The sequence below is a fragment of the Bubalus bubalis genome, chromosome 2 (genome assembly GCF_019923935.1).
Source record: "Bubalus bubalis isolate 160015118507 breed Murrah chromosome 2, NDDB_SH_1, whole genome shotgun sequence".
Lineage (NCBI taxonomy): Eukaryota > Metazoa > Chordata > Mammalia > Artiodactyla > Bovidae > Bubalus > Bubalus bubalis.
In genome coordinates, this window is record NC_059158.1 from 69,217,638 (window position 1) to 69,231,795 (window position 14,158).

At 37.8% G+C, this 14,158-nt stretch overlaps 1 protein-coding gene across 3 annotated transcripts in view; it reads left to right on the forward strand.

The window, feature by feature from the left end:
* The window catches only part of ZNF385B (zinc finger protein 385B), a 488,263-nt gene that overhangs the window by 114,707 nt on the left and 359,398 nt on the right, over nt 1-14,158 (forward strand). For all 3 annotated transcript variants that reach the window (XM_025274001.3, XM_025274008.3, XM_025274009.3), the window contains exons 2-3: nt 2,193-2,344; nt 3,044-3,364. In XM_025274001.3, the coding sequence (XP_025129786.1) occupies nt 3,046-3,364 (319 nt within the window). In that variant the 5' untranslated portion in view covers nt 2,193-2,344; nt 3,044-3,045. The remainder of the gene's footprint in view (nt 1-2,192; nt 2,345-3,043; nt 3,365-14,158) is intronic.

A 14,158-nucleotide genomic window follows, 5' to 3' on the forward strand; every position in this document is an offset into this window, starting at 1 on the left:
CATTATAAATGTTTTCACCACACGTAGCTCAGAAATTATATCATCTCAGACCAAAAGTAGATGCTGAGACTCTGATATCTTGCTTCAATACTCCCTCTAGGTCCTTTTTCCCAAACCTCTGGAATTAAATATATTCTGGTTGCAAGTGGCTGTTAACAGGGGCTGAACTTATTTTTCTCCTAAGAGGGAAGAAGTGTGGTGAAGCCAGCACAGGACTAATCAACTGGGACTTGATGGACAGAATGCACACTCTACCCCCAGGCATTGTGTCCTCCCTAGAGCGGTCCACAGACATGGTGTTGGAGGCTTGGGAGATGGTCTGTAAATGAGAAAGTAAAGTAGGGATCAAAGTTATGCAGTGTTCTGGCATTATGCAGAGGTTACAAGGGAATTCTAGAACAGCCATTTATTTCATTTTAAAGGTACCTTTCTTGCCACTTAAAACATATGTAAATAAATCTAAAGCACAACTTATTTCTTGGACAAATGACAATCAGAAAGCATTGGTATCTTTTATAATACAAAGAAGTCATTTTTTAGATTTCAGATTTAAAAGGGAGCATATGATGTATGTCCTGTTTCTGTGAAATACCATGCGTTAATTAGGAACATGGGCAAGTCCACCGACCTCCAGATAAGTTAAACTTTCAGATGGAAGTGTCATCATTCCCCAGCTGAGTCAAAGATATTCATTGCTTGAGGTGAAATTTAACACTTAGATTTCAATGATTCAATGAAATGATGCCTGACCTCACTTGGCAGAGTTAAAAAGTTATTGGTTTTCCTTATGTTTTACAATAGATTAGTTTTCTAAGCAAGGCATAATATTTTAATGACAAGTTTATTTTCAAAATTATTTTTTTTTATCATTTAGTTCAGTAATTCTTATGATAAATTTTGATATTTTAGGACAGGGTACAAAGTAATATGTTTGAACATAACTTTTATATGGCACTAATATTTTCTAAAGTTTTATGTGGAAAACGGCTTTGTGACACCATAGCATTTTTGATTTAAGGACTAAAGCAAAAAATATTGATATATGGGCAATTCAAATCACATTTCAGTTATAACGGAATTATTTTTTGTAACTCAGTTATAGGAATTGCTTAAACCTGATTTTTGTGTAGTCTGAATAGATTTTAAGGAAGAAAATGGTCTATTTGGAGAGCTGAAAGGAATAGATTCATTTGGAAAGTTTTGTGAAATAGAGTTCCTTAAATTGGTGGCATCAGGGTAAAGTATTTATGAACCAAAGAGGTTTGACACATCAAAATTAGTAACATTTTAACAGTTCTCTGAAGGTTATGGTTTGGCATATGGTATAATGCATATGCTGCTAAGTCACTTCAGTCGTGTCCGACTCTGTGCGACCCCATAGACGGCAGCCCACCAGGCTCCCCTGTCCCTGGGATTCTCAAGGCAATAACACTGGAGTGGGAAAGTGAAGTCTCTCAGTCGTATCTGAAAGGTGTGTGAGTGTAAAGAAGTTCTTGGCATACTGTTTACATGGAATCAATATCTCTGTGGTCATACCTTGAACTATAATTTATTTTCTGAATTTTAAACATTTAACTGGTGAATGCTCCAAACATGGACTAGTTTTTAGTTGCTTCCCCCTAGAGCTGCAAGCCAAATTGGATCCATCAGCTGCTTAGACCAGTATCTTGGGAGTTTTTCCCACAGGCAGACTCCCTCACAAGCTATGATCCTCCCTTTGTCTGAACACTTCATCCCTCATAGCACGCTAAGGTCCACCTCAGCCATTTCTTTTTCATGGATACCCCTTTCCCTTAGTTTTTGCCCAAATATTCTTGAATATTGTTCTTCTCTTTCCTCTATGAGAGTATCTTTTTCTTTATTTTAGTTGAGAACCGAAAACATTGTAATAGTCACACTGATATGTACAAAACACGGGTAATATTGGTATTAACTAAAAGGAAAAAATTGCATATGTTAAAGTGGAACTGAACAAAATAAAAAGCCAAGGCTATCTTCATTACCCAAGGTTCTTTAGGTACGGGAAAGGCTCCTTTAAAATCTTTACTTAGATTATAATTTATCATTTTATCCTTATCTAGATAAATGAAAATCAGCACTTAAACCAAATTTTATCTTAGTCTGTTTTACTTTTTTCTATTTTTCAATTATTGGATTACCATATATCATATTTCTATTATTTTGTATTTCAGATGTTCTGCATTTCAGCCTCATCAAAGACTAAATTGATGTTTATGGGCTAATCTGGACACCTAAAAACAATTTGTTTCACTTCATCTATAAGAAAATATGTTCAAATTCTCACTGGCTGACTTATAAAGGGGCTTTTGGAATACAACCCAATGTAAGTTTCAGACATAATGTGTGTTAGCCTTTGTTGTTCACCTCCTCCCCAAGTTAGAGCATGTATTTGTTGGCAGGTGTGGAGGGGTGTGTGTGTACTATATATGCCTCTGTGTCTACACATATCCTTTCTGACAGTATGGATTCATAGCATCCTTTATCCTTTCCTTAAACAGGTATTTGAATGTCTGTTATGTGAAAGGTGCAGTTCTAGGCCCAAGGGATATCCAGAAATGAGGTTTATGCCCCGCCACCCCCAGAGTTCACACTCTGTTGGGGAAACAAACTTAAACCAAATAAGTGCACACATACATATGAAGTGCACAGGGTGAGAGGTGTTCTGCAGGGGGGTCACATAGCACATGTAGCCAGGAATCTGCTTATTTCCAGGGTCAGATAACTTTCCCGGAGAGAGTAATGCACCAGCTAAGGTTTCTGGGTAGGCAGGAGTTAAAAGGGCAAAAGAGTTGAGAGGTGATGGGAGAAGGAGACAAGGATGGAGAGGAAAATGCTCCAGACAGAGGGAGCACATGTGCAAAGATCATGTCTGCTCAGTTAACTACTTTGGGTGATTTTTCCCAAGCATGACTAATGAGTAGCTGGGATACTTTAGCTTAAACCATACCATGAAAACTAATCATAATCATGCTAGAAAATAAGAAGGCATCTATTTTACAAGCATTTGTACTTTTTTTTTAAGGTATGAAGTATTCCTTAAGCCCTGACAACTACTCTGAAGATGGAATTATGAATATGGCAAATTTTCTAAGGGGCTTTGAAGAAAAAGGGATAAAGAACGACAGGCCTGAGGACCAGCTGAGTAAAGAGAAAAAGAAAATTCTCTTCTCCTTCTGTGAGGTGTGCAACATCCAGCTAAACTCTGCAGCCCAGGCCCAGGTCCATTACAATGGCAAATCTCACCGCAAGCGAGTCAAGCAGCTGAGTGATGGACAGCCCTCATCCCCAGCCCAGGGCTCCGGGCCGCCACCCCCAGCCAGCCCCAGTACCCACACCAGCACAGGTAGGTAGGGGCTTGGGGCCCCATTTCCTGCTGGGAGAAATGCTTCCACTCTAGAAAATGAAGGATTTAGAGCATGGCTTATCTTTCACCTTAAAACTACCGCCACAATGCATATTCTTCTTCCTACAGGTAAAATCCAAGAGCTGTTTGTTACTTCTCAGAATACATTTTAAAATTGCTATTAATCTATATTATACTAGGCACAAATATATAATATATATATATATACACACACATACACACAAATATATATATACACACACACTCAATTTGTATGTTGGATTGTAGGCTTCATTTTATATCTCCATAGTATGAAAAATTTCCTTGACATATTTTGAAATGTGTTTCAAATGGATGGTGATGTCCATTTTTTCTCCTCTCTGCAAAATGAGGCTTTCTTTCGTCTCCTTCCTCTGCTTTCCATTGAGTAGCATACTATTAGATTGTATATAAAAAGCTGCAGCTTTATTTATAACAGCCTGCGATGCAGGAAAGGAACATCATCTTGTGTGCTACAAGCCTTATATTCTTTTTGGGAGTTGGCAGAAGCATGCTGGCCGTGTTCTAACAATGGGAACAGGCATTGCCAAAACCAGCAAGGCTTACCTCTGAGGTCCAGTGCCATGGCAAGCTCTTTCCCTCCTCTTGCCTCTCACCCTTTCCTGTGGGCTGGGCAGAGGTGGAGGCTTAGGGATTTTCTCATTCCTGAATCTGCCCAGATTTCTTCACAGTCTTACAAATCCTTTGTCCTCAGGCAAGGCTGCCTCCTCCCCATTGCTGGTCTTTGGGTAGCCTCATGTGTGACACAGCTAAAGAAAATGTGAAGTGTACTGTTTTCCATGGTGAAGATTTCTACAGAAAGTAGGTACCCTCCACAGGATTACCTGGGAGGCCAGAATAATCCTCCTCCTAAAAGTGGGAGAAAGCTCCAAATTCCTCTCTAGCGAGTGTTTGCTTTGGTAATGAGGCTTCAACTTGAAGAGAGGTGCTGGGGTACCGCCCTTTGTTGGAATTTCACCTGGTGCTGTTACATAGTGTTTGATTTCATGAAGTTATATCATGATCCACATTGAGCTCCAGCAAAAATGGCTTGTGTGTGTGTTTGCTGTAAAGTAATCCGTTTTGTATTTGGAGCTAAACCTAACTGCTATTTACCCAGTATACGATTTAATTTCATTATTTTCCTCAGTCAATATTTATCATATTGTGAAAGAACTTATAGGAACGTACAGGATTACACATTTATTATAATGTGCTGTGCTTAGTTGCTCAGTCGTGTCTGACTCTTTGTGACCCCCATGAACTGTAGCCCACCAGGCTCCTCTGTCCATAGGGATTCTCCAGGCAAGAATATTAGAGTGGGTTGCCATGCCCTCCTCCAGGGGATCTTCCCAACCCAGGGATCAAATCCAGGTCTCCCATACTGCAGGTGGAACCTTTACCATTTGAGCCACCAGGAAAGCCCCTTATTATAATTGGGAAAGATTACTTTTCTGTTTTCTATTTACTTATTATGATGATAATTTTTATAAGTATTTGCAGATGCATTAATGTATCTGTACTTACTTATTAAAAATATAGTTGGTATTGTTGAAGCTGAAACTCCAATACTTTGGCCACCTGAAGCGAAGAGCTGACTCATTGGAAAAGACCCTGATGCTGGGAAAGATTGAGGGCAGGAGGAGAAGGGGACAACAAAGGATGAGAAGGTTAGATGGCATCACCGACTCAAAGGACATGAGTTTGAGTAAACTCCAGGAGTTGGTGATGGACAGGGAGGCCTGGCGTGCTGCGGTTCATGGGGCAAAGAGTTGGACATGACTGAGTGACTGAACTGAACTGAACTGAGGGTAAAAACTGATGACTCTCTTGTATCTAAATCAGAGGGTAAATAACCCTGAATCCAATATCTATGTTTAAATGAGAGTTAACCTGTGGTTTCTAAAAGACGTAATATTAGTAGATAACATTCATGGAACATTTTCTGTGGAGTATATTTTGTCCCTAAGATAAGAACCTTATAGGAATTTTCTCATTTAATCTTCTCATGAACCCTGAGGTAGGTACTAAGATTATTCCTAATTTATAGAATAGGAACAGAGGTGCAGAGATAAAATTTATTCAGGTTTTTACAGCATGGAAATGGAAGATCAGAGTTCCAACCATATTTAAGGAATAGTGAGGCCATAATTCTTCATCACTACTTTGCTGCTGTCTTCTACCACGTGATAAACTCAAATTAAATTCAGACCCATGTGCTGTAATATATTTGTGGTCACAAATGGTTACTATCATGGTAAACTACCTCTCTAATGGGTTTTGAAAACAGATATTTAAAGCTCCAATTCATGAATTTTTCCATCTTTCTCTCATGCTAATGAAATTATCCAGCTGATATAAAATACATTTAGTTAAGACGTGTACAGATTATGGATAATATTCTATAAATAAAACATAGCTCATTATCTAGTATAACACAGTATATTAATATATAGTAAAATGGGTGAGAAAATGAGATAGCTTTTCAAGTTTTACATAGGCAGAAAGGAGTGTTTTCATTTACTGATAATATAGTCAGTGATTCAGAAGACTTGGGTTTAGCATGTGATGAAGGCAAGTCACTTAACATCTGAAATTGGTTAGCATTAATCCTTCCATCTGAAAAAAAGTGAGGATAATAATGTCTCCTCTTTGAAATAGAAATTGGACATAGATGTATGTACAAAGATGATTATGATGCTCTATAATTCAAAAATACAAACTGTATCCTGAATGTCTAATAGAAAAAAGGTTAAATACATATTATTACATTATAAGATGATTGGTAGAAGCCATAGTCATTAAAAGTCATATTTAATGTAACCCAGTGAAAGGGGAAACTGCCCATGGTCTCATGCCAAGTGAAACAACAGGCTGTAGAGTGGCATATACCTTAGTGCTGCTGTGTGTGCACATTATTGTTTAGAGTCTCAACTCAATGAAGAGCAAGCCTGGCATGGTTTATTTCCAGGCCCTTTCCTCAGCTTTGACCAATTGACTATCTGTTTCCCACTGGAATTATGGAGGTGTGGGGGAGGTGGCCTTGCCCTACAGCCTTGACAAAGTTGTGGGCTATTCTTGGTGCACGCGTGCGTGCATGTGTAGTTGCTCAGTCGTGTCCGACTCTTTGTGACCACATGGACTGCCGCCCTCCAGGCTACTCATCTAGGTAATTGCTATTCTGGTCGTGGGTCACAGATGCTCCTCGCAGAACCTGTGGGTGAAGAGCTCCCTTCGGTCCCATAGACATGGGGAGTCCCTGAGATTTAGCTGTATCTTCTATCTTACCTTAAGTTGGTAGCAAAAGACTATTCCCCCACTGTGTGTGGCTCTTTCTCTCACACTGAGTTATCCCTGGCAAGGTTGTATCCTCCTCTGTCATCTGTGTGCCAGTTCTTGGGACTTGAGGTCGTGGGCAGAATCCACCTGACAACTAACATTCTTCTTCAAAACCTAGAGCTACTGGGGCCCAGGCAGGTAGAGGTGGAGTAGCTAGAGGTGGGGGGCTTCTCTCCACATTTCTCTTACCTTTTCAGGTAGCACAGGGGAAGCTGGCAAGTCCACTGCCAAATCAGGTACTTCATCAGGGAACAAAATGCCAAGCTCCCCTTTGTGCTCGTCTCTTGGCTTTAGGGACTTACACTTATCCCTCAAAAAGAAAAGATACACTGGAGTCCTAATCCCTAGTACTTCAGGATGTGACCTTATTTGGAGATAGAAATCTTTACAAAGGAAATTAAATTAAAACAAGTTCATTAGTGTTGACTCTAATCCAGTATGACTGGTGTCCTTATAAAAAGGGGAAATCTGGGTTGAGAGACAGGTGCATACATAGGGAAGATGATGTGAAAACACAGGGAGAAGGGAATCTTCTTCACACTGAGGGGCCTGGAACCGGCCCTTCCGTCAACAAGAACCCATCCTGCAGTACCTTCATTTTAGATTCCTGGCCTCCAGAACTGTGAGATGATAAATCTGTATTGTTGAGCCACCCAGTCTGTGGTACTTTGTTAAAACAGCCCAAGCAGATTAACACAGGGAGGAAAACAGAAGCATGTCTCTTCCCCAGAGGAGAGTTGTACACATAGCCTTCCAACAACTGTTAACTTCAAAGGAAGCTTCCTCTTCCCTCTGTTGCTCTTGTTATGGTTTTGGGGTTGGCAAGTTAGGTGTGGGGTGCACAGGGTGGCTAGCTGGGACCTGAGCCATTTTTCTGAATAAGAGGTGACTGACCCTCAACCACTGGCCGTTCTTTCACTAAATTTAGAATTTAGTGTGTTCCTTTTGGAAGAATAGGAAGATGCTTAAAGTGTACCTAAAACTATTTTAGAACACTCTGGGCTACAGAAGGAAGAATTAGAGGGGAAGCAAAAGAGCTTAAATAACTTTGTGTGAGAAGGATCCCTACGCCTTTTCCCTTCCAGAACCAAGGAGAGGTGGAAATAAGAGAGAACCACAGATAACTCTTGGTTTTGGACAAAATAGTTTCAGGCTTCTGTCCCTCCAATGGTCCACAAAGACTGGTGTTCCTGGTCCCTAGCAAGGTGAGCAGATGGACCTGAAGCAGTCTTCTGACTGCCTGTGAGTTTAGTGAGCCCAGAGGCTGCTGGATGAGCCTGGGAACCACAGAGGAGCTCCTGAGAGGAGCAAGGAAGCAGCTTTTCCAGCGTCTGAGATTGGAGTAGTGGCAGTGGAATGTTTTCCACGTGCCATGAGCAAAGTGCAGGCCTACCTGAAGGCCCCTCATAGTTGTTAACAAGGGAACACCCTCACAGGGCCAGAAGATAAATACCAGACAGAAAGCAAAATCTCTCAGCAGATGCCTGTGTGCAGAAGTGACAACTAGGCCATAACCTCTCCTATCTGAGCCTTCGCACTATGTAATCCTCTAAGCACCCTCTGTTCCCGACTCCAAATCCAGATGGGACTTCCGGGAAAGAGGTACCCGATACTGCCTGAGAGTCAGTTTCTGTTACCACATGTGATAAGTTTTGTAAGAAAGTGAAAACCCCATGGACTGTAGCCTACCAGGCTCCTCCATCCATGGGAGTTTCCAGGCAAGAGTACTGGAGTGGGTTGCCATTTCCTTCTCCAAATCTTCCCAACCCAGGGATCGAACCTGGGTCTCCTGCATTGTAGGCAGACGCTTTACCATCTGAGCCACCAGGCAATTTATCATTAGCTGGTTTACATTTAAAGGTTGACCAAAGGAAGTTTTTCAAATAGAAAGGACATGATAAAAGAATAAACCTTAGAGCTTCAGGAAGGAAGAAATGACTGAAAAAGCAGAAATAAACATTGTAAAGCAATTATACGTCAATAAAAATTAAACAAACAAAAAGCAAAAATATAGGCACATACAATAACTGTATCAGTAAGGGTTCTCCATAGAAGCAGAATCAATAGGGTGTGTGTGTGTGTGTGTGTGTGTGTGTGTGTATGTATGTGTATGTGTGCACACATACATATATAAGAATATTTATTAAAGGAATTGGCTCAAGTGATCATGGAGGCTGACAAGTCCCAAGATGCACAATCAAAAAGCGAGAGACCCAATAGGTCTGATGGTGTAGTTCCAGTCCAAAAACTGGCAGGCTTGAGATCAGGAAAAACTGCTGTTTCAGTTTAAGTTGGAAGGCAAGAAAAAATTGATAGCCCAGGTTGAAGGCAGTCAGGCATGAGGAATTCCCTCTTACTCAGGGGAGGGTCAGCCTTTTGTCCTATTCAGGCCTGCAACTGACTGGATGAGACCCATCCATAAAGAAGGAGGAATTTGTTTTACTCAGTCTATAGATTCAAATGTGAAATTCAACATGAATTGTAGTAATATCATTTTAGATCTATCTCCTAGAGTAATGGAAATAAAAACAAAAATAAACAAATGGGACCTAATTAAACTTAAAAGCTTTTGCATAGCAAAGGAAACCATAAATAAAATGAAAAGACAACCTACAGAATGGGTTGCAAATGATGTGATTGATAAGGGATTAATTTCCAAAATAGCTCATACAGCTCAGTTAAAAAACAAAACAAAACAAATAACCCAATCAAAACATGGGCAGAAGACCTAAATAGACATTTCTTAAAGAAAACATACAGATGACAAAAAGACATATGAAGAGATGCTAAACCTCACTGATTATTAGAGAAATGTAAATCAAAGCTACCTCACACCAGTCAGGATGGCCATCATCAAAAAGTTTGCAAATAATAAATATCAGAGAAGACATGGAGAGAAAGGAACCCTCCTATACTGTTGGTAGAAATGTGTATTAGTACAACCATGATGGAGAACATTATGGAGGTTCCTTAAAAAACTAAAAATAAAGCTACCATATGATACTGCAGTCTCATTCATGGACATATATCTGGAGAAAACCATAATTTGAAAAGATACATGCACCTCAGTGTTCATTGCAGCATTGTTTATGGCAGCCAAGACATGGAGGCAAACTAAAAGTTTCAGGTGATTGTGCTGTTACACGATACCTGAAATTTACATGATATTGTAATCAGCTATACTTTAATAAAAAATTTAAAAAATTATATTCAGTACAGCCTTAATTTTAAAATAACTGATTCTTTTAAAAAATATGGCTAGCCTCAAGTTTCTTGTGTTTATTTCTCCAACATTTTGAGATAACGTTAACTTTTTTAGACAAAAAGAAGTCATGGAGAACTACTTTCACATTTTTTTCATAATTCTAGGTCTTTCCATAAGTTCCCAAAGGGAATCCATTGGATAAATCTCAGTCTAATTCCATGTTTTGTTTTGTTTTTAATTTGGGGAATTATTTTTTTCTAAGCTACTCCCTATGTTCTCTTTTCTCTGCTTAAAATTAATGCAAATGTGGACTTGTTTAATAATCCTTCAAAATTCATCAATCAACAGATTTGTGGGTAGTATATTTTACTGAAGGTTTGAAATCATGATGGAATTGGGTAGATATAGTATTATTAAATCATTTATATAACAAATCAATAAGAATTTATGCAGTTACATATGCATACACATATGAGTGTATATATGTTCATCCTAACTAAAGACATTCCTATAATGAAAATTTCTTATTTGTTAGCTTTTTCCAACATATTTCATGAGCCTTCTTTATTACTCTGTGATTCCTCTGTCATCGTGGTAAACACTAACTGCACAATGCAAGGAAATACAATCTGTTATGCAAGTCCCTTCATATAATTCTTGTTCAAAATGCTTCAGTGTTCTTCATTGCTTTCAGAATAAAATCTACATCTTACCTAACACAATGCGAAATTCATCCAAAGACAAACTCACAGAAATAACGTTTGACCAAATATCTGGGCATACTGTGACCCAGTCACATAAAATTAATCCTCACATTATTGTTTTCCTCATAAGCTTCTTAAATCATGTTTGATGACTGAAACAAAACTGATGATGCTCAATAAATTAATAATTAAAAGTGGGTAAATTAAAGGAGCCTAATGGAAGTAAAGTTTCTATACTTTCATTTGAAGTAGTTAAATGGTGATATTGATAGGTTGTCATAATTACAGGTATTAAAATACCCATACTTATGATGGGTTGTAATATAATCAACCAGTATGAAAATTTTAGAAAGCAATACAGTCAGAGAGAATATAAATAAATTAAGGTGGAGTCCTAAAAAATGTTCAAATAACCCACAGGATGACCAAAAAAAAAAAAAAAAAAAAAACCAAGAAACATAAATGAGAACCAGAGGACATGAATAGAAAACAAATAATAAGATGTCAGACTTCACACTAACATATGAATAATTACTTTATTATTTTTTTTAATTTATTTATTTTAATTAGAGGCTAATTACTTTACAATATTGTATTGGTTTTACCATACATCAACATGAATAATTACTTTAAACCCAGCTATATGCTGCTACAAGAAACTCACTTTACAGCCAATGATGTAAGTAGGCTGAAAGTAAAATAATGGAAAAGAATATGCCATGCAAACAGTAATTTTAAAAAGGCAGAATTACCTATATTAATATGTGATAAGGTAGACTTCAGAGCAAAGAAAAGTACTAGCCACAAAGGTAGATATTACTTTGTGATAAAAGATTCAATCTGGTAGGAAGATATAATGATTCTAAATGTTCATATACCAAACAAAAGTTATAAAAATACTTGAAACAAAAACTTATAGAGCTGAAAGAAGAAATGCATAAATCCTCAACTGAAGACTTCAACACCTCTCTCACAACAACTGATAGAATTACTAGAAAGAAAATCATCAAGGGTATATAAGATCTGAACAACTCGACTAACCAACAGCATCTAATTAATTTATATAGCACTCTCAGTTCAGTTCCCAACAATAATAGAATACATTTTTTAAACCTCAAATTCCCATGGATTATTCACCAATAGACACCATATTCTGGGCCATAAGACAAACCTTAACATATTGAAAAGAACTGTAATCATGCACAGTATGTTCCCTGTCCATAATGAAATTAAACTGGAAATCTATAATAGAAAACCAACAGGAAAATTAAACAACATATTTCTTAAGTAATTCATGAGTGAAAGAATAAGACCCAAAGGAAATAAAATTATTTAAAATAATTTAAAAATATTTAATAAAAATTTTTGAAAATTAAAAACATTTTTAAATATAAAAAATATTAGGATGTTAATAAAGTAGCATTGAGAGGGAAATTTATAGTGCTCAATGCTTATTTTAGAAAATGAGAGAAGGGCTCCAATAAGTAAGCCTCTATTGTAAGGACCTAGAAAAGAAGAGAAAATATATCCCAAAGCAAGTAGAAAGAAATGATAAAAATCAAGAGCAGAAACCTCTGAAGTGAAAATAAGAGAGCGTCAGAGAAAAATCAATAAAACAAAAAATTGGCTCTTTGAAAAAGGTCAATGAAGTTTACAAGCCTCTAATAAGACTGACGGAAGAAGGCGATGGCACCCCACTCCAGCGCTCTTGCCTGGAAAATCCCACGGACGGAGGAGCCTGGTGGCCTGCAGTCCATGGGGTCGCGAAGAGTCATATGTGACTGAGCGACTTCACTTTCACTTTTCACTTTCATGCATTGGAGAAGGAAATGGCAACCCACTCCAGGATTCTTGCCTGGAGAATCCCAGGGACAGGGGAGACTGATGGGCTACCGTCTATGGGGTCTCACAGAGTTGGACACGACTGAAGCGACTTAGCAGCAGCAGCAATAAGGCTGACAAAGATGAAAATGAAAGAAAACACAGAATAGATGATATTACTACAGAATCTGCAGCTGTAGGATTCATAATTACAAAGCTCCCCAAAGGAAAGTTCTAGATCCACATGGATTTACTGGAAAATCATACTAAAATCCTACCTTTAAATAAAAGAACACCAATTATGCACAGTTTCTTTCAGAAAATAGAAGAGGAATAAACACTTCCCAATTTATTTTATGAGCAGAATTACCCTGATATCAAAACCAGACAAATAAAATATAGAAAAAGAAAACTACAGACTAGTATCTCTGATGAACTTAGACTGAAAAATTCTCAACAAAATATAAACAAACTGAATCCATCAATGCATAAATATAATTGTTTACCATGACCAAGTGAGATTTATTCTACATGTGCATGACTGGTTCAACATTCGAAACTCAACAAATATGAAATACCATATCAACAGCTAAATAAGAAAATCATGTGGTTATATTGATTGTTGCAGTAAAAGCATTTGAGAAAACCCAACTCATTTTTGATAAAAACTCTCAGCAAGTTAAGAACAGAGGGGAATTGCCTCAATTTAATAAAAAACATTTACAAAAAGTCACAGCTAACATCATTTTTATGGTGAAAGATGGTTTTTTTCCTGAGATCAAGAGCAAGGTAATGATGTCCACTTACCCTTCTTTTATTCACCTTAGTACCTGAAATTCTGGGCACCATAGTAAGGCAAGAAAAAAATAAAAGACATACAGATTGGAAAGGAAGAAATAAATTTTTCTCTCTTTGCAGATGACATGATGGTCTATATATAAATGCCAAAGAATCTATGAAAGTTTACATGATAGACAACTAATAAAAACCAGTTGCATGTCTTTGTATATCACTAAAAATGAACATATAAAAACTTAAAAGTACAGTATCATTTATAATCACCCCCCAAATAAAATACCAGTACTTAGATATATACTTAAAAAAAAAATGTACAGAATCCATGTGCTGAAAATCACAAAATATTAGGAAAAAGAAATCAAAGACCTAAATGAGTAGAGAAATATACCATGTTCATGGATTGGAAAACTCACCATAGTTAAAGTGGCAGTTCTCCCTAAGTTGATCTATATGTTTCATGCACTTTCTATCAGAACCCAGCAGGATTTATTGTAGACACAGGAGAGCTTAACCTAAAATAATATAGCAAAGCACAGCTGTACAGCTAAAACAATCTTGACAAAGAAAGAAAGTAGGAAAAAACCTCTGTCCAATATCAAGGCTTACTGTATAGCTGAAGTAATCAAAAGAGTGGTGGGGTTTTTTTGGTTGTTTACTTTGTTTTGTGGAGGAATAGGATCTTTCCTGGTGGCTCAAATGGTAAAGAATATGCCTATGATGCAGGAGACCCAGGTTCGATCCCTGGGTCAGGAAGTTCCCCTGGAGAAGTAAATGACAGAGCACTCCAGTATACTTGCCTGGAGAATTCCCAGGACAGAGGAGCCTGGTGGGCTACAGTCCAGGGGGGTGCAGAGAGTCGGACATGATGGAGCGACTAATACATACATA